The sequence below is a fragment of the Phoenix dactylifera genome, chromosome 1 (assembly GCF_009389715.1).
Source record: "Phoenix dactylifera cultivar Barhee BC4 chromosome 1, palm_55x_up_171113_PBpolish2nd_filt_p, whole genome shotgun sequence".
Classification (NCBI taxonomy): Eukaryota; Viridiplantae; Streptophyta; class Magnoliopsida; order Arecales; family Arecaceae; genus Phoenix; species Phoenix dactylifera.
In genome coordinates, this window is record NC_052392.1 from 16911049 (window position 1) to 16931993 (window position 20945).

Here is a 20945-nt window from a genome sequence, read left to right on the forward strand (position 1 = left end):
AGAGTCAGTCGGGTCCAGCTTCCTTAGCAATCGTGCTCGTTATAAGAGGATTGGACTAAGCCGGATTGTTGTACCTCGAGGATGAAATCGCCGTAAACCTGCATGTAGGGGGGTTCTTAGGATAATGTATATCACATGCTTCGATCCAGACAAGCTCTTTTCAATTTTCTGATTTTATTCTAGTGAATTATTCATTTATAATATTTCTATAAAATAAAGATATAGTAATTTTTAGACAAAATATTTTCAACAGTTCTACCTATCTCTCGGCCAACCAACCGAAACCAAATTCAATTCCACCTGCTTTTCTCTCAATTTGATCGGATCTGAATTAGGTCTCCATATTTTTTCTCTCTGCCTGAACATCTTTACATACAAACTAAACTAACATAAGTTGGCCTAATTAACCTGACCAAAGTGAGCCCCACCAATCTAGGCATGACTACAACCTAACCCAACAAAGTCCAGATTAAAGTCAGATTCTATTGGACAATTTAAACTATTAACTATCAACTGAAGTTGTGTTTTATACAAGAGCAGAAATATGATTCTTGAACAGAGGGGAAACGATTAGGAGAGGGAATTATTAAGTAGTACTTTCTGCTGATGCTGCGGTTGTAAATGGTACCTAACAACACAGTAATCTGATTATTAGAATAAAATATCTTGAGAGGAAATTGTTTAAGTTCACAAAGCTGGATCTGGCAAGTTTATTGGGTCAAATTTGGATATGGTTAGATCCAAACTCAATTCAACAACCATGCAATTGCAATCAATTTAAACTGAGTGTGAAGATGTAAACTGGCAAGGCAGCATACCATATATGGAGAACATATAAATGTCATTGGATGGTCAAAATCAATTGTGTAATGTTTTCAATATATCCACCCGTGCTTGAATCTTTGACTTCAACCAACAATAAGGGACAAATATGGCTTGTAAAAGAAACTGAAAAAGATCCTTTCTTGATGATTAGTTTCTATCAGGTGGAAACAGCTTGGTACACAGGAAAAGCAGAAGCATTGCAAATTTGAAGTTCTTGTCATAGAATTTGTTGGTCAAAGCGTCACAATTTTATGTCATGTCGGAACACTGTTCCTTCCACACCATGAGCGCCAAGGGAGGTAATAAGGTTTTTTTTTTTTTTTTTTTTTTTTTTGTCTTTCCTTCCTCAAAAAAGATATTGCAGATTTTTTCAAAATGTGATAAAAGATTCAAATTTAAATATAATGCAGCAAGAAAAAGAACCAGACCTTAACCCAAATTGATTACCGTGTTGTGGTCTGATTTATATAGGTCTAACCCAAGTCTTATGTGCATGTAGGGTCCTCCATTAAAGCGAGTTTTTTTTTTTTTTTTTTTTTGGTGACAGCAAGTGGAAACTGGAGAGAGAGATAGATGTGACATACATTCTTCATTTGTTTACAAGATTAGTAAGCAATTTTGTATGCACCTATAATAATTCTATGAAGAACTTTTCTTATAAATGGAAAATGTAATTTATGTATACATCATAGTTGTTGCAGATATGATTTTTCTACTGTACAAAAGTATGGGCTTTCTCAATCAACATTGATCCCATGCTTCTCAATATATCCTTGAAGCCTGTTGGTAAATACTTGAACATTTGTTTGCTATCTCCAAGGGTAGTAGAGATTGGCATCCCGACGGCACAAAATGCAGTCTTTCAGAAGAAAGACCTGTCTTTGCTCAAAAGAAAGGACCTGCCACCTTTGGTAAACTTTCAAGTAGAAAGCCGGCCACCTGTTCTCTCTCGTAAATGTCGTACTTCCTGGATCTCTTCAGACTCTTCATCGTCGCCTCGCTTCCCTGCTTGTTCCTTCCAATAGGCCAACAGCTTCTTTAAACGTACAACTTCTTTCGAGGCAACATTCTTGCTCGGATCATTCACAATACACTTAACCCTAGATGCATACCTGTACATAGAACATAGTTAATAAGAACATAGGTATTTAATGACAGATGTAGATCAGATGACTCAAGTTGTTCTATGTGAAATACAATTGGTAAAGCTGGGAAAACAAAGGAAAACATTTTCAAGCTATGGGTCAAACTAGGAGTATTTTGCAAGAAGCGGATACCATGATATTCAATATAAACAGAATCAATGCAATAGCATATTCAGCCATGCCAAGCATATCAAGATGGCGAGCAACAGGATCCAGAAAAAAGAAAATATCTAGAAACTAAGTTCAATTTAAATCAACTAAATATATCTTCATGCACCATGAAATGTAAAATCATAGCACTTCAGAATGAGTGAATATCAACCCAGAAAACTCAACATGTTTGTGTTTGATTAATACTTCAACAAAATCTAATGAACTTCGAAACAGAGAGACCATTTGCACCCACAGTTAAACCATATGTGGTGACCGACTCTTTTGCTTGACCATCAAATGAGGAAACATCCTTATTGTATGGTAAAAGCAGGTCTCCTTGTATTGACTAGTGATCAATCTCATAAAAAACTGGTATGAAGCAACCTTAAGAACTCAAATAATTTAAAGCCACAAAAAACAGATCAGATAAGATCAAAGGGGCACATACATCAGAGAATTATAAGTCTCATCCAAGTTTGACTCTGCTGGAGACACGTTCACAAACATAAGAGTTTTAGCATTGCCCCCGATAGAGTCGCTCATGAGCATTGTCAATTTATGATTCCTGTATGGAATATGTTGTCCATCAGAAGACAAAGCACCAATGACATCTGCAAGGGCTGAAAGGGATTTGTTGATGCTTTGGGCTTCTTTCAATTGATTTCCTGCAGAACCTGACTTCTTTACCCTCTCAGAACCAGCAAGATCTACAAAACTAAGCTGCAAATTGATGATATTAGAGGTCAGAATTGACTTGGCAAAAAAGGTAAAAATAACAGACTGAATTTCAGCACTTTGAGCTCAGAACAATTTTACTTGAAGATGTTATGGATTCACTAAGATGACCAGTTGTATTTTCTCTAGCTAAGTTCCTAGGTGATGTCATGAGTTATATAGTGGTGAAATTCTGTACTGGTTGCACATAATAGAAATTACCATCCACATAGAACTATATAAGTTCACCAAGGGACATGATCTGATGAACTAAACTATTCTCCAACTATTTCACAGCTCTTTCCTAGCACAACGAAATCCACACAATTACAACCTTTTGGAGAATCTTCAAGATGATTCATGATTTTTTTTTTGCAAATCAATCACCGACTTGTTCTGGTCTTTGTAAAAAAAATCACTGAATCCTGACTACTTACCAAAGCTTCATTAAAATGTAAATCTACTTTATTTTTTTCTTAATTTTGTAGTCTAGATATTTTTCTTGAGTACTCCTGAGAATTTGTGAATGCATGAAATTTTTCCCTTGCTAGGCTAATTTTTGACCCAAAATTTGAGATGATGCTTAATCCATTATGACTTGAATGACTAAGCAAATGATATTATTCATAAGATAATTTCTATGATTTATAATTATATACTATACCCGTTACAGAAATCGTTCAAATTATACAATTGTCTAGGAAAATACACAGAAGAAGATGTTTAGCTGCGTCAACTACCAAGGCTTTAGAACTTGCTTTCAGTTCCAATTATGGACAGATTAAAGCAGTTCCAGTTCGGTAGTTCCAATATCTCACTCTTGATTTGGTTGAAACATTTGCAAGAAACTTATTAAAAAAAAAAAGAAATAACAAAGAAGATAGGGAGTAAGGAATAATAAATTAAACATAATTTCAATATATACATATTGTTTAGGATGTTCAGATATAATGTTTCAGTAGTTTTAGATTGAATCAATCAAAAAACTATTATTTAAAAATAAAATGTTAAAACACCATGTTTTGAAGGATAGCCAAATCTATGTTGAAAAATTAATCTAACATCACATAATTTCCATGTTCCCAAGACTATCACTTAATTTCGAAAAAATGCTTCCGAACTTCTAAAAGAACAAGGAAATGTAAATAATCAGGAAAAAAGATCTACATGTTCGTTATATCTAGCCTTATAAGCTAGCTTTGGCTGACTCTAAACCTGATTGCAGTTTCGGATCTAGTTCAGGCCAAAATCCAAACTTTTGGTTTTGATTTGACAGCACTTTGCACCATGGTTAGCACATTTTTACCTTTCCTCTGGCAAGAGATTGAGTTTGAAGATTGGTGCTCTCGATAATAATTGAAAGTATCAGATGTGATCTTGAACTTTGATCATTCATATGAGTTCCTGCAGTATGTCTTTGTTCAAATCCTCTGGAAATAATAGTCCTTAATTCTCCGAAGCTTGAAATTTGGACAATTGTCACATTCTCTATAGACACCATGCCCTGAAGAAAAAGAGAGTATTCACCAATAAAAGCTCTTTAAGAATCCAAACTATTGAGCATGTCTTTGTATTTAAAAAGATTACTTCTTAAACAACATGAATTTCTAGTTTCTTGCATCCATAAGAAGCCTTTTAATAGTGAGATTTTTAAAATTAAATATTGTTTTAATGCTGTGAGGTAACAACTTAGTTCACAGGCAATGTCTATATATCAAACTGAAAGTGAGAGCATCATAACTAAAAGCTAGGTTTAAATTATGGAAAGTGTGTGATCAAATATATAACCATAAGAAAAAGGCTCATTCTCCTCTCTTGCAAGTGCTCTGGAAGCCCATCAATGACATAGAGCTCTCCCCTAATTATAGTTTTAATTGCATATCTCAACAGAATAGTTGGCACAGGATTTTTCTCGGTTATTAACATATGACTTCCCCTTCCTCCAAAAATATATAACGCTATCGATCTTAGAGGTCTTGTATCGTCAATATCAGAAAAATTAAGTTAATGAAATTATGCAGCTAACAGGCACACATAAGGCTGGATAAAGAAGTCTGCATATGTTAAAATTTTAGATGTCCCAATTTTTTATTGATATTTAAGTTCCAGAACTCTAAAGCTTGGCTTGCTAAGATCCTACATTATTTTATAAACTACGTTGTTATAAACTGTGATGATTGTTATGGATGACCACTAATTTGGATGTTTCACAATCCATCTTGGCACCAATTTAACCCTTATAAGCATTTTCGGGTCATCTCATTGGTGCATGCCTGTTTTATGTATATGTGAATGCATGTGCATGTTGATGCACACATGCATGCGTGTACATATATATGCATGTATAAATGTTTGCATCCAAGAATTTTTACGCATTAACTATTTTTGAGGATGAATAGAAAATATATTGCATTTTGTTTAAAGCATTTCAAGCATGGAAGAGCAAATTTACCTTTGAGTCCTTTTTAATATCTAACTTTAAACGCTTTGCATGTTTTGGTAATAAGAGGTCTACCAGAGTATCTTGATACAGTTCTACGATATACACCTGCAAATTCATCAAGAATACTCCATGTCACATGAACACAACAGCATTATGAACAGAAAGATCCTAAGAGCATAAAATATTACTGCAAGATACATAACAAATTTATTTTTTTATACAATAAAACTAGTGAAAACTAATGAAGGTGGGTGTGCAACAAAGGATCTATGAGAAATGCGGTCAAACAATTTATTTCTGGAACTACAAGGCCAGGTATTCTTAGAAAATTATTGAGAGGCCTTAATCTTACATTTGGTTATAATTCTCAAACAACCAATTACTTAAGAAGATTCTCAACTATTTACAAGGCTTAAGCCATATGAAATTCCAAATTTTGCCAGATATTTGACTCCTAGCAGTCAAAAACAAAATAGGCATTCCTTGAATAATCTTGGGTTTTCTAAAACCGTTATTGATATATAATGCTTAAGAAATGACGAGTATTTTCATAGTGGTAAAATCTAAATAGCTTGCCAAACAGATTTAGTATAAGTCTGTCAATCTAGTTTCTTCTCTTTTATGTTGGCAAAATAAGGTCTAATGAAAGAATACTATAATTATTAATGAACTAACAATTAGAAGTCAATGCTTTGTTGGAGATTTTAGGAATGCCCCACCTCCCAAGTGTTTTTTGAGCTTGAAATGTGCATCAGTATTTTAAAAAGAAATAAAGGGAGTCAAATATTAATTTCTAGGTCATTATACATTCTATTTTCATGCATCATTTAAGGGTTTAGCAATCTTGATAAGTAATAATAGTAACTTAGGATAATTAATCTTTATTACCTTTTCCTTTTTTGTTTTGTAGAGGAGAGAGGAGGGAGAAGGAACCCCATCCCAACATATTTATTAGCGTTTGACAGGAGAAAATTATAACTGTAGTAATATAAAAATCTGACAAATTGCAACTAGTTTTTTTTCCTACTAAATGATTCAAATTTCTTATAAAAATCTTCATTGATATTAACATCGTCCTGTATAGTCTTCATAGATATCAATTATATGACTTTGTGAAAATAATATAAATATCAAGTCTTTTATATATACAAGCATGGTCTGTCGTACTATTCAGTACGGGTCGGTACAGACCGGTATATACCGATATCGAACATAACCAGTACGGTACAGCTACATTTTTCGGTTCCGACCATTCGCAACCCGTACTGGTCGGTACCGGACCGTACCAAACCGGTACCGACCCGAACCGACCGGCCCGCACTGGATCCAAAATTTTTTTGTATTTTGGCCCGAACCAGCCAAACCAGTACGGTATCGGTTCGGTTTGGTACCATACCAGTACCGGCACCCACCGGTACGTCGATATGGTCGGTACGGTGAACATTATCAAAAACTAATCAATAAAATATTAAATACAAGTATATTTAATCAAAAGCCAATGAAAATTGTAGTAAATGTCATTTGGATCATGTCAACATCTGTTCTACAATTTTTTCACAAAAACTAATCAATAAAAAAATAGGTCCTTAGTGACAGCTGTTACATTTTTAAAAATATTAAACAATACAGAAGTGACAATGCCACCTCGGAAAAGCAACAGCAATATGTACTTTATGCAAGATATGTTTTCGTATTGTATAGTAAAAGAGCATAACCAAATACCTGACCAGATTAATGGCTCAGTTGCATCTCACATATCTACCACCCTCAAAAGGGTTTGAAGTATCCACATTAATATCAAAAAGCACTTTAGGCCATGTTGACCTAAAGCCTCATTGACCAATCATCCATTTATTGCCTGCCAACCCTTATTTAGAATCCCCGTGTACTTTCCAAGAAATGGAAAAGATTGAGAAGAAGATAGTACTTTGGAAAGGGGAGAAAGTGGACAATTCGGATGGCTTGGTAAGAATGGAGATCTTTAAGAGCATCTAAAAGCAAAGAAAGCTTTCATATGAAGATCTCTCGGGGTATCATTCTGCCTTTTAGGACAATACCTCCTCTTTGAAAGAGAACCCCAATATGTGGAATGCTTTTAAAATAGGGCTTGGTTATTGGATGGGTAAAAGATGCAGAGGAATTCAAACTTTTTAGTTGGAAAATCCTACCTAACACAATGCCCTTCATGATATCTCCTGCACTTGCTTTACAATGCTTCCAGCCAATTATTCACCTTGCCGCTATGAATTTTAAGCAAAACCAACCTTTGTCCAAAGAACACTGGAAAGTAATTGTTTTCTACCTAAATCCAACAAATTTATTCTTTTCATAAGGGGCCAATTTTATAGATCAAAGAATGATCTATCAAATAATTGTTTAGCCATTTTCTATATTCCTATCTTTGTAACACAACCACAGCATAGTTCCTTCATGCGATTTACCACATCCTTGTTCCTGAAGGTTGCTTTCCTAAGTTTCTTTTGGTTGCAACAGATAGAGATGCCTTTCGTTATAAGCATTGAAGCATGCAGGGGAATGAAGTAATTTAGCACCTTGAAACTAAGGAGGAACATCATTTGTATGCATGATGGTTTCGCTTTCCAATTAGTGCTATAACATGGCCATCTACCATATCAGCGGAAGCTGACATGTGCATTTGGTAGCAGACTTCTTGAAGTGTTCTTCATTCGACTTGCTCAGTTCAACATCCAGAAACTAACTTATAAGCCTTTGATTCCTCAAGAAAACCATAAGTTTGGCTGCTTGTTCCTGCTTGAAGTCCTAGGTGAGATCCTGACATATGATAAGCTTGAAAAAGCATGAAACTGTCAAGGTTCACAAGTTGGTGGACTAACTATAAGAGCATACCTATCTCCTTCAGTTTCTTGTCAGGTTTCTTTGACCAACATTTCTAAAACTTTACCAAATAGATGATGTTGAATAACATAAAAATGTGAGCACTTGTTACACCATCCAGCAAATTGCTTCCCCATGTCATATGGTGGGAGTTATGGGAGGAATACAATTTTATGACCGGACATAGTGAGAATGATGCAGTGGGGAGGATTAAGTGTGAAAAATTATTGGGAGTAATTCCATAACATGGTTCTGAAAAGATTATAATTGGAAGCCATTTCCACTGGCTGATTTCTCGTGTTGCTGTGCTTATGTCATCTTATTTTGGTATTATAACCTTCAGACAAGATCCCTACATATGGGCATTTCAAAGTTGTCTTTCTTTTTTTCTTTTCTTTTTTTTGAAAACTAGAATTGGCCATAAATTCTCTTGTTTCATGTAGATAAAGACAAAAAGAAACCATTATATAACATAATTTAAAAATGCTACTACAATCTGCACAATTCAAGATAAATTAATAAAATGACATCAAGAAATAGCATTTTATATGTAATATATACTGAATTAGAAAAGAGCATTAATCCATGAATAGGAGAAACTCAATGATTAAAAAAAATGAAATTAATTTTAACACAACATATAATTATCTTGTAGAAGAAAATGTAATTGTAGAATTTTAGACAATAAAAACAAATGTCTACCTTTAAAGAAAATGAGTACTTGTTGCTTTCACACTTCATTATTTTAAAAAGTTCGCCTGTTGCTCTTGGGGTAAGTCCAGGATTACTTTCTGAACCATAAATTGTGAAAGTCTTCCCAGAACCAGTTTGACCATATGCAAATATGCAAACATTATATCCGTCAATAGCCGATTGCACCAGATACTGCATACAATGATTAAAAAGTAAAACCAAATTAATGAATAAAGTTCTATAATTTATGATTATTTAGATATAAAAGTCATTTGGTAATGGATATCTATTGTGTGAATTTATTATATAGGTTTTAGTATGTTATTTTAGGGTTTAAATAGATATATAAAAATGACTAAATTCAAAACACAAATTACCTTGGTATCTTCAAAAACTTCTTCTTGAGAAGCAGTTTGATCAAAAACATGGTCATAGACATGTTGCTTTGATTTATCATCTTTCCAAGGATGTGCAACTGTAAATTCATCTATACTGCTGATAACACTCTTCTCCTTAGCTGCAATCTCCTTTTCATCTAAAGGACGCAAACGACAGTAGACTCTTATCTTGCCTTTCATATCTGCAAGTTATTATAGTTATTCCAAAATATGCTATTGATATAAAAATTTTATAAAATTCAAATACTAAGCTTATATAAACAAATATGATAGTATAGACAGCAGTATTATAAAACTTGAAAAGTTGAAATATAATTTCGTACTGGATAAAACTACAATATTGTATAAAATGCAAACCTTCAATCGTATTATAATAACGCTTTCGTAAAATTTGTTCTTCCTTATAAAGTGCTTCTAGTTCAACCAACTGTGCTCCTTGTCTTCTCAAAATTTCAGCTGTTTGTTCATTCTTCCTATCAATATCCTATTAACAAGTTCGCATTCACAAAGACATGGCCTTAGTTACACCAGTTCAAATGCTCCTAATGATAACATTAAAGTTGATATAGTTGATGTGTTTGCATGAAATAACTTTACCTCTTTAAATTCCCGCAATTCTTCCAACTCATTTAGATTGTTTTGTACTGCATCCAGTTCAACAGTTCTCATTGTAAGAGTAGATTCAGCAGCATTTAAGGCTTCTGACATACTTTTCAACCTCTGCTCTAACTCTGTAATACGCAATTTGAGTTTTCTACGTTCATCTTCAAAACTACTTTCAATTATACTCTTCTGCATATTAAAAGCCAGAATTAAAAGAGATTAGCAAATTATTAGAGATTACAGCAAAGCAAAGTTGAAATTGGAAAGGCTTGGCATGTATTGAATCATCACAATAACACCCTAGGATGCTTCTGAGGTTCCAAATGCTTCCTCAACAAAAACAATGAAGGATCTCTCAAAACGAAAATCAGCACCCTTGATCATGATCTACAATATAAAAACTACTTAGAAACTATTTTTTTTAATCTTGAGATCTCTTGCCAATGCATCAAACTTGGAAAAAAAAGAACAACAATAGAATTATAACTTGTGAGCAACAACATAATATAAACTATATATTTTGCAAGCCTAAGTTATTGATCTTGATCTAAATATTTCAAAGAACAACTATCAAATTTCAGCGAATTTGGATGTTTCTAAACTATAGATCGAATATAAACATGATAACATACTGTTCAAATGGTCAGTTTTGTTTTCATTTCATGCATAGGTAACAGACCTTAGAAACGTGTGATTTTTTTTATTTCTGGCCAATCTAAATATGGTAGATCATGATAAATGATGCTGATATTCATTTTGATAGGACATTCACTGTCTTTGACCATGAAGCATTTGGAGCCAAATGCCCTCAGAAGCATCCCAACATACCTCTCTCTCTCTCTCTCTCTCTCTCTCTCTCTCTCTCTCTCTATATATATATATATATATATATATATATATATATATATAATACAAATACATATATGTAAACACATGAATACATACACATTACATCCATCTCCAATGATTCAGTGACAACATAATTGATGAAAAATAAGTACTTGTATATGCTGATACATAGCTCAAAAGATAGTAAACAAAAGGCATTCAGAACCTCGTTATTCTTTTTCTCGAGTCTTTGGATCTTCTGTTCAAGCAAAGATTTTTCCTTCAACAGTGTCTTAGAAGTTTCATTTGACGCATGAAGCTCTTCTTTACATTGTCTCAACTCCTCTTGAAGTTTGCTTAATGTCTGTGTTAGAAAGGGGAAAAATGACCATTTAAAATTTTGTACAGCAGGTCATGAAATTTAACCAAGAGGAAGTTCAGAAGATAGCCCCATAGAGTTTAGTCAATAAAGCATATAAACAGAAACATAATGATTTACTATGATAAAACTGGTAAAGTGCAGTATAATGCACCAAACATGATGCATGATACCATAATAAAAACTAAGAACGTGAGCAAACACACCTCTGTATCACTGACCAAACCATCACCTTTAGCATGATTATATCCAGATAAATACTCCTTGGTATTATTCTCTACTAAAAGTTGCACTTTAGTGCTCAGTTTTGCCAACCTGGCCTCCAGGCTCCTTTTGTCGGCTAATGCAGCCTGGCATAATATTATAGTAGAAATTATTGAGCAATTGAAACCAAATTTAGAAAATACCAAACTAAAAAAATATTAAATGATTTTGCATTTGTTAACCAAGACCTTACCTGCAAATCAGAATCTTTTTCTGCACACAGTGTTTGAAGTTTATCACGGTCACGTACAACTTCTTGTAGATTTTGCCTCTCAGACTGCAAGGTATCTTTCAGACCTTGCAATTCCTCCTGCATCTTCAATTTTTGTTTCTGTTTTGCATGCACTTCTTCCAACAACTATAAAGGATAATAAGATGGTTAACTCCTTGATAGAAAGAAAGAGAACAGTTAATGTTCGTGGTTTCCGATTAAACTACAATAACCAGAATAGCCAAAAATTTTTGAGACATATTTTATCTATATACGCATGGTTTGATATTCTATGTAACAACTCACAACCTCACCCAAAAAAGCTAGACGAAAGTTATTTTTTGAATTTCTTATTCCTGTATAAGTATCTAAGATCTTTTTTTTTTTTGGTTTCTTAGTCCTGTATAAGTACCCAAGATCTTTCCGGCGAATAACCAATGTGGGACTAAACACACGCCCGCATGGGTCCTCACATACTCCCTCATAACCGATGTAGGACTAAACATACGCCTACGCGGTCCTCACATACTTTCCTCATTTAAGCTTTGATATCCTCATTAGGCTAAGGGTCCAAATCCATTCAAATCTAATCAGAAACAACACGATCAGCCCATGGTCAACCTCAATAAGCCCGTGCTGCAGTATCCCCTAGTCCACATAGGTCATAAGCCAAGTCCTCTTTGATACAATTTGTAACAATCTAGGACCTCACCCAAAAAAGTTAGCCGGAAGTTATTTTTTGGATTCCTTAGTCCTGTATAAGTATCTAAGATCTTATTTTTTGAATTTCTTAGTCCTATATAAGTAGCCAAGATCTTCCTGGTAAATAACTAATGTGGGACTACACATACATCTGCATGGGTCCTCACATACTCCCTCATAACCAATGTGGGACTAAAAACACGCTTGCACAAGTCCTCACAATCTACATATTAAAAGTCTTGAAAAGAAGAAAATATGTATCATGATAACAAAAAGGTGTGATATGATGATAGTGGCCTAAATTTATACTAAAAAAACGATTCCATTGATCTTGCAATAATGATTTTTTTTTTTTTGCAATAAGCCATCATTTTAAAATATTCAACAGGCCAGATGTTAGGATGTGACAATTCTTAAATGGTACACTATCATGCTCTTGCATCTTGTGTGTTATAAGAATTGTCCTAGCAGCCTAGAAAATGTCTTACAATTTATAGTAACATGCAATTTATAGATATTATACTAACATGAAGGACTTCTTTGGGTTGCCCCCTCTAGGGTTTAATTGTGAAATGGATATATGACATCACTTACAAATTTGATTTGGAGAATACTAGTGGGGCAAGGAAAAGTGCTAATGTCATCCAATGTTATCAGGAAGATGATCAGCAAATAATTGAGAATGAATTTAGACAAACTGTCCTTGTTGCAAGTCCCATCTCTCTTCTGAAGTGGCTAAGACATAGAGAGCTATCCGAGGAAATAGCCATAAGAGAGCTTTTGGAGTAATTAGTGGAGCACTAGGGTGTTGATTTTTTTCCAAGAAAGACATAAGCAATTTCTTGGTGTTCCATGACAAGCTTTTACTTTCTACTCCGGTAATCACAGTATTACCACGGATAGAACCTGCCTCTTTGATAAGAAATTGTTCTTAAAAGCATATCTTTTATATGGTTAAGTTTGAACTTGACAGATAAGAACAGGGATTGGAAATGTCAAGTAATTAATAAAGCTAAATTAGAAACAAGATCTAAATGCAGAATGTCTTTTACCTATGTACTACTGAAAGTCAACCCAGACTACTCACTCGATCTGTATTTTTCTGAGATTCCTCAGCAGCTCTTGACAACTCTTGCACGCGTTTTTCATATATATCAAGGCTTGGCGGCTTAACTGTTTGAGAAAAATCACCATGAGTAGCTCTACCAGCAGCAGAACAAGCTTTTGAGTATCTACGGAGCATTACATCATTTATATGTGTTTGAAGAGCAACACATATTTCCTCCCCCTGCATAGTACAAAATCATATAACAATCACTATTTAGTTCTTCAAAAACATCCAATCTGAATATATATATATATATATATATATGAATATGTATATGTATATGCATATGTGTATATATAGATTTTAGAAAAGAAAGCAACATATATATGGGGAACCTGCTTAGTTTCAAACTGGAAAATGTGAAGAACACCAGCAACTCTCATCTTGAAAAAAACAGCAGTATTGCTGCTACCAAATTGCATGATATCTCTAAGATCTGCAGAGTGTAAGTATTCTTTGGGAACTGGACGGAAAAAATGAACCTGCAAGAATAGAATGATTGAGTTTACAACTTCTATTACTTGAGCATGGGCAATTTAAATTTTACAAGAACCAAAATATCGCATTAATTATGACAAACCCCGCGCTTGTTGATGCCTAAAATGATCCGGCCAGGTAAAAGACCAATCGGATCATCTATCTTCCGCACACTGAAGAAAACTGAGTTTCCATAAGGTAGGGTCCTCAAGATTCGAACAAATTGCTGTCTTGCGTCATCCTTCGACATGTGTTCCTGCATGGAAAAACATATAAACATGGGGAAAATGTATATGTAACAAAAATTGATCTATGAAGATTTTTATGATTTCAGAATATGACACCAAAGTCACCATTTATGAAAAGTGCTACCCATGCATGCAAATGAAAGACAAAGAACAGTGAGTAATCTTGGAAAGAAAATAGACTGAACCTTAAAAAGCAAATCAATTAATAAAAAACAAAGATTTGAGATGACATTTAGCGTGTGGAAATAAAATGTTCAACAGGACAAATATGATAAAAATAAAGATTAAAAGGCCATCCAGGCTTGACTTTCCATCTTTTACCATCTTGGTTCCAACCTTACCATTAACTGATGACGAGAGAGAATGTCAATTTCCCAGTCCCGCTTTGCTCGTGTAATCGCTATTTGTCTAGGTAAAAACCTTTCAAGAAGTAATATCCATTCACTGCAAAATCATTACGGCTTTATAGAAAATGTGATCTTTCTATAACAAGTCACTAGAACCAAGGAAAAAATTCTACAGAAGCAATTTGATCAACTAGGTTTCTCAGATACTTACCCACACATATCAGGATGGTCAACGAATCCTATCTCGACCAAAATTTGCAAAGCAGAAAGTTGTGCAGCATCATCCCTCCCAACAGGATAATTTCCTAAAATATAATCATGTTGCAACTGCTAGAAAAGGAAAAAACAATTAATTCAGCAGATGACGACAGAATCAAAGGGAATCTGACCACTTCAGGAAGCTGATCAGTATCTTTAAGCTGACGTATACCTGCACATATGACAGCTGGAGAAACATTGGATCTGCTACAGCTTCATCTGATTCCCGGAATAGTCGTTTCTTAAATATAAGTTTGCAATGCAGAATCTCCCCTTTACTACGGTCTTTAGCTGCCTTAAATTCAGCCAGCAAATCACCAATATATTTATTGTCATCCAATCCAATATATTCCTCTGTGCACCATTAAAAAAAAATTTAAAAAACAAAGGCACAGTCAAGAGCTGCCTTTTTGAAAATGTCTTACGTAGACAGGTGGTATTACCACAATCATAGACACTGAGCTAATTTGTTTCTTTTTATACAGCCAAACATTTGAATGATTTGATTATTAGAAAAATTACCATTGCCGACATCAGGAGATTTTGAACCATTGACAACTTTTCGGTACTCAAATAGACTGAAACTGGAGTAGACTGAAAGTTTGATGATCCCGGCAAGCTCCTGGGAAAAATCATTTTAATCAGTAACTAAGATACAGAAAACTTAAAAGTAAAAAATCAGTTATCCAGCTTAAACATAAGTATGAACGTTTGTTACTAGCAACAAAAGCACGATTCCAGACATCACCAGAAAACCACCAAAAAAAATCTTCCTATAACCAAGTTGCCAAAGGAATAATTTAGTTATCTCTACATGAATTTTTTACAGTGCCTCTACCACCTTATGGTTGAAGAGGTTTAAAATCACTAAAACACTTCTTTTCATATCCTCATTTAGCTATTTGTGGGAGGAAAAATTATACAAAAGAAGAAAAAAAAACACTATGCTGAAACATGGGGTCACTGAAAGGCCTTTATGGCATACATGGAAATGTGAGGTTCTTCTAGAAATGCAAAAGGCAGCTGCTCTTATGAGATACCAAGTATTAAATACTAGAGGTACTTCTGCCTGTCTTCACTTTCCAATTTCACTTCCAAATCTCTAAAAGGATTTGGGGTCACATTTGGTTGAGAGTGCTTACAAACATTTATGGAGTATTCTTCTCCATGCTTTCTGGTTGGAAGGCACCAAAAAAAAAATCTTTTTGGTTATAAAGAAAATTTGAGGAGACATGTTGAAGATTATTAATGGCTAAATTTAAGGGCAAGACATGCTGATTGTGATATCACACACTGGAGATATGATAACAAAATTACAAGAAAAACAAGAAGAAACTATGCATGTGAATACCTCTACAGCATCAGCCACAGTTGTTGTCATGTCATATGTAATTTCTTCAAAAGTTTCATCCAGGAAAAATACTATTGTTGTGAGCTTTTTACCAGTAAGTAGAGCTTCAATCTCCTCACGTGCAGGAATTGTAAGCCTAGGTCCTGCCTTGACTGAGTGTTTTAAAGCATTTAATGTGTTCGATGCAAGCACTCGGATTTCAGGTTCAGTGTTTACCCCATGAGCTACATAATGAACATATTCTGATAAGTACGCCACCATATCCTTGCCTGGAGGCATGGAAGAGGCACATAAATACAGAAGTTCCCATGCCTTTAACAAGTAGCTCCTGCAGAAATTAGTCAACAAAAAATAGAAATTAAAAAGGTTATGTACAATAAGGCTAAATGAAAAGCCCACATATAATAGAGGAAGACAGCACTGAGAATGAGCTTCTACTGATCTAAATGTATATCAAACTCACATACCTGTCAGGATTATGACGTGTTTGCTTGGACACCTGTGCAAAAAGCTCATCTCGAAGCACAGAACGCTTCATAGTTTGCTTATAAAGCTTTGCAAAAAGCTCAATCCGCTCTTCCAGACTCAATATAGTTATTTTCTCCGATGAATCAACTCCCATATACTGCAGAATAATCTGAAACATTTTGATGGACCGACTTACCAGATCACTACTCATTTTAAGCAAAGAAGTTGGAATAGGTTCCTGTCAGAAGATGCAATATAGTCAGTACACTGCTGAAAGAAAAATTGCAAAAAAAAAAACAGAGCAACTATATTGATGCTATATTATTTTCCTTTTTCTTTTCTTTTTAGTATTCTGTTAGGATTCAAAATTTGAACATCATAATGCTATATAGAATGCATGAACTCTTCACTTAGTGTTCTCGGAAAGGTCTTGTAAATGCAATACTGAAACCGCTACCTTTTGGAAACGCAGCATGTCCTCGAATGTAAACTTTTCACGAACTTGAGGACCAACAGATTTTTTTGAGAAAAAACCACGTTTTCCAGCAGATTGAATTTGTTTTTGCATGGATTTCAAAAATCCCTCAACCTACAGAAAAGAGAGACAAATTGAGACTTGATGCAAAAACAAATACACAGCAGATACAAACAACTTCAACATGATAAATGTGAGCAAAATTTGAAAAATCATTTTCCTGCATATGACAGGTCCTCTAATGAATTACAAAGTTAAAGCATCAGCTCATCAAAGACACAGATGAAAATGAAAAATTTCAAGCATTAGAGGTACTTGATAGCACTCTAGTTCACTGTAAGGTGCTTACTCCTATAAAAAACACTTTGACTGAGGCGTATAGGAGTTTCCAACTCCTTAAAACTATTAATTAACATTTTTCCCTTAACACAAGCTGTCAAAAGTAAAACCCCAACACATAGGTGACACTGCTTCACACTGTCAAAAATAATTATTGAGCTAGAAGCAAAAAGATCAAAGCAGACCTCATCACCATGCACATGGAGACCTACTACACAGAATTGTGTTAAATCTTATAGGAAATGCAGAAAAATTATAGTTTGGCTTCTCAACCAGACTAGTTAGCATTCCTTTAGAGTATTTTGAGGGTGGATGAGGAAAAATATAGGATAACCTCTGATTTCAGGCATAAGACATTCAGGGAACTAATAATCACAAATCAAAAACTTTACTTATTAAACAGAGGGTAAGGATGATAAGACAAGTATAAAGTAAAGCAATGCAAATTGAAATGGTGTCATTTTAAGTGAACTTCAGGCATTACTTAGGAAAGATGACTTACGAAACACTTGCTAGGCTAAATTCCACAGGCACTAAACCACCTTTATTGGTTTATTTTTATGACTCCATATGCGAGTTAAGTAAGCGAGGATGATTGGGAAGCAAGTAACTGATACCTTGCAGCCAACTAGGACTCCAGAAGTGGATTTTTGCCACCCTTTAGGTGGGACACATTTGCTTATGTACTTCAATAGAAGTTACATATTGTCTCAAATTTACATGTCACCATCTTTTTTACTTAACCAGAAAATTTTGTCAGGCCCGAGAATAGCATCCATGATTTCTTTGATTAATTTTCTTCAATATTCTCTCTGGAATCCAAAATGTTAACGGAAGCGAACCATGAAGTATATCACTTATGGATTTTCAACTATACAATTCATAACTAAGTCCATAAACCAGTTAACATTCATATAAATCCCATGTTGTAGTATTAAAATGAAGATTTTAAATCCTGTGGGACAGGGGTGTACCAGTTTCCCCATAGAACAAGATGCCTCACATCCCGGTCGAGCGTCTAATCAAACCATGTTTCCACCATTGAGGGGGGGAGGGAGGAGGAGGGAACATCTTTCCACCGTTGAACCATCGACAGCTCGCTTTGAGATCTATGCGGATGAATGAATAGTGGAGTTTTGAGCACTTTGAGATCTGTGTGGTTCGTGATCGAATGATGACGAAGAGTCCTTTCACGCGAAAGATGCCACAGTTTTGCATCATTAGGAAGGGAAAAAAAAGGCACGTGATTTTCTGGCTTCCCCGTGACTAGCTCGAGTTCCATCTTATCGGGGAAAAAAAGGAAGAAGAAGAAGAAAAGAAATGAGCCCTATGAACCAAGCCCCTCCCTCCTCCTTCCTATCTCCTAGGATGACACCGACTAGCCAATGCATCATCAGAAAAAAGGTAAGGCTGAACCGATTTTCCCTTCCTTCTCCCTCCCAATGAGCCGAAACATCATTAGAAAAAAGGGCTGAGGGCATGTCCCGACATGGACGGCCGTATTGGTGCATGACCCGGCTAGGATGAAGGCAAGATGGCCGGGATAGGGGACGCAAGTGGGTTTCAGGGTCCCGCATCTGTCCCATGTGCCATAATCTCACTAGAATGGGATGGAACGGCCCCTATCCCGCCAGAACTTCAATCCTTAATGTTTTAATCTACAATTCTTGAAGACATAACTATGATGATTAAAAACAGGGGAAAAAACAGTACTAATCATCCCATCTCTATCAAAGCTGACAAATGTTTTCCATAGTTTCCAAATTGATTAAGACAAACTATACAATAACAAATAAATAAACATCAGGTGGATGTAACAGCAAATAAATAAGCATCAAGTGGATGTCCAACACATTCAAGCAATCTCCCTATGCTGCACTAAAAATTAAGAGACATTGAATTAATGAAGCGGACAAAGCTTCTATACGCACCTGGAATCTGTTGATCAAAGGGATAGCACCAGCAAGCTCAGGTGGAAAAAACATTGACAGGGTTGTTGGGGTACTGCAAAAGGATATCAAAGAAAGTGAGAGTTTATATATTGCAAGCATTATAATGCACCCTGAAAACAAAACTCTCTTCTTCTCTGATTGCAGCACAACAACAACAACAACAACAACAACAAAGAGCAAGAGTAGTCATTGATGTGCCAGTGAAGATAAATCTGGTGACAAACATCTTGTATCAGCACATGACAAGACCTACATCCTGCCTACTATTTTAGGCTTGTCCCAGATTGGTAAATTCCTGTGCAACTGAAAAGCTGCTTTGGTTGAACCTTGAATGTCAGGAGCTCATTCCTCATAGACCCAATAATGAAACTGAGGAAATTGTTTTTGTTTTAATAGGGTATTTTCCTTGGTTGCCTTTGACCAGATATAGTTAAGAAATTTTGGAGTCACAAAAATCAAAATTCCGAGCATCTGTTTCTAATCAGTCTTAATCTATTCATGAGCTAACAACAATACATGAAAAAGGGAGGTCTAAAAGCATACAAGGAAAAAAAATGAAGGGAAGCATGAACTTACGGGGGAGTAGAGTAGGAGCCATCACTGTCATATCCATCATCATTCACACTGGCAGCATAGCTGTGCAAAGGGGTGGCACTGCCATCAGTGGAGTGGAAAGGGGTGGCATTGCCATTGCTGGAGCTGAAGGAAGATTGGCTCACCCTAGCACCTTGGGCTGTCACAGGTGGATTATCTACTGTCATGTTGCTGGATCAATAGCAATACCCCTTCCAGGACCACTCCTTTTATCCAATATTAGCAATCCTTTCTAAACCACTCTTCTTCCTGCCTTTAAGAATCAAAAGAAGGAAAAAAATGAAACAGTAAATGAATTTATTGCTCCTGCCTTGACTAGCGTTTGGTTCTAAACAATACATGTCCTAAATCATATCTAGCTTCCTGAGACAAAAGATAAGCACCAATATACTGCAAAAAGGAAAACATAACCTACATAAAAACAGAAGCCCTCTCAATCAAAAAGCCCAAACGTCATGAAAAGAAACCTACATAACCATTTTCATGTCCAAAAAAAGATCTTTATACCCTTTTAGACATAAATCCTATCATACGCAACAAGAAATAGCCACATTATGCCTTAGATGATGTGTACCTCCATTATTACGGGGAGAAAAAAAAGCGAGATAAGAATCAAAATTCTTCGTCAATCCAGCAGCATTCGACATTTTTGCACCAATTAAAACCACATAGACCACCAGATTTCTCCAACGCGACAGAGAATAAGAAAGGAAGGAGACGAAATATCTCGAAGACGGAAAACAAAAGATCGGAGATCAAAAGAAGAGAATCTGCGACCGAGATCAACACCAACAAAAACGTAAGGATCGCAGAAGCGAAGGCCACCAAAAGAGATTGATTACCTTCCCGAACGACGAAACCCACAGAATGTGGCAGGGCGGAACCCATCGAGTACCTACAGAAGTACCCCAAGATTAATAGAAAGACAACAAAAACCCCATCTTTTTTCTTGGCGTCCTCCTCCCGCTTCTCTTCTCTTCTCTCCTCTTCGGTCCAAGACGAGATCCAGTCCAAGAGTTAAGACGTGGAGGGAAGAAAGAGGAGGGAAGAGATCACGAGGATTAAATAAATCACAGGGACAGAGAGAGAGAGAGAGAGAGAGCGAGCGAGCTCG

At 35.4% G+C, this 20945-nt stretch overlaps 1 protein-coding gene across 4 annotated transcripts; it reads right to left on the reverse strand.

Annotated features, from left to right (window-relative positions):
* Positions 1-1459: 1459 nt before the first annotated feature.
* On the reverse strand, positions 1460-20945 carry LOC103701425 (kinesin-like protein KIN-14I). 4 transcript variants are annotated; one of them, XM_008783462.4, is made up of 24 exons: positions 20674-20945; positions 19814-20084; positions 19217-19289; positions 16929-17060; positions 16471-16709; positions 16004-16331; positions 15175-15274; positions 14825-15006; positions 14606-14721; positions 14389-14491; positions 13903-14055; positions 13658-13804; positions 13302-13502; positions 11495-11659; positions 11244-11387; positions 10885-11022; positions 9825-10019; positions 9585-9711; positions 9207-9409; positions 8839-9021; positions 5290-5385; positions 4144-4341; positions 2572-2843; positions 1460-1937 (listed from the first exon to the last, which is right to left on the reverse strand). In XM_008783462.4, exons 2-24 carry the CDS (start codon positions 19996-19998, stop codon positions 1745-1747), a joined length of 3873 nt encoding a protein of 1290 aa, XP_008781684.1. In that variant the 5' UTR covers positions 19999-20084; positions 20674-20945; the 3' UTR covers positions 1460-1744. The 4 variants fall into 4 exon arrangements, with proteins under 4 accessions (XP_008781684.1, XP_008781682.1, XP_038984140.1 ...); XM_008783460.4 differs by having other exon boundaries at positions 14606-14724; XM_039128212.1 differs by having other exon boundaries at positions 14606-14724; positions 19814-20080; positions 20674-20940.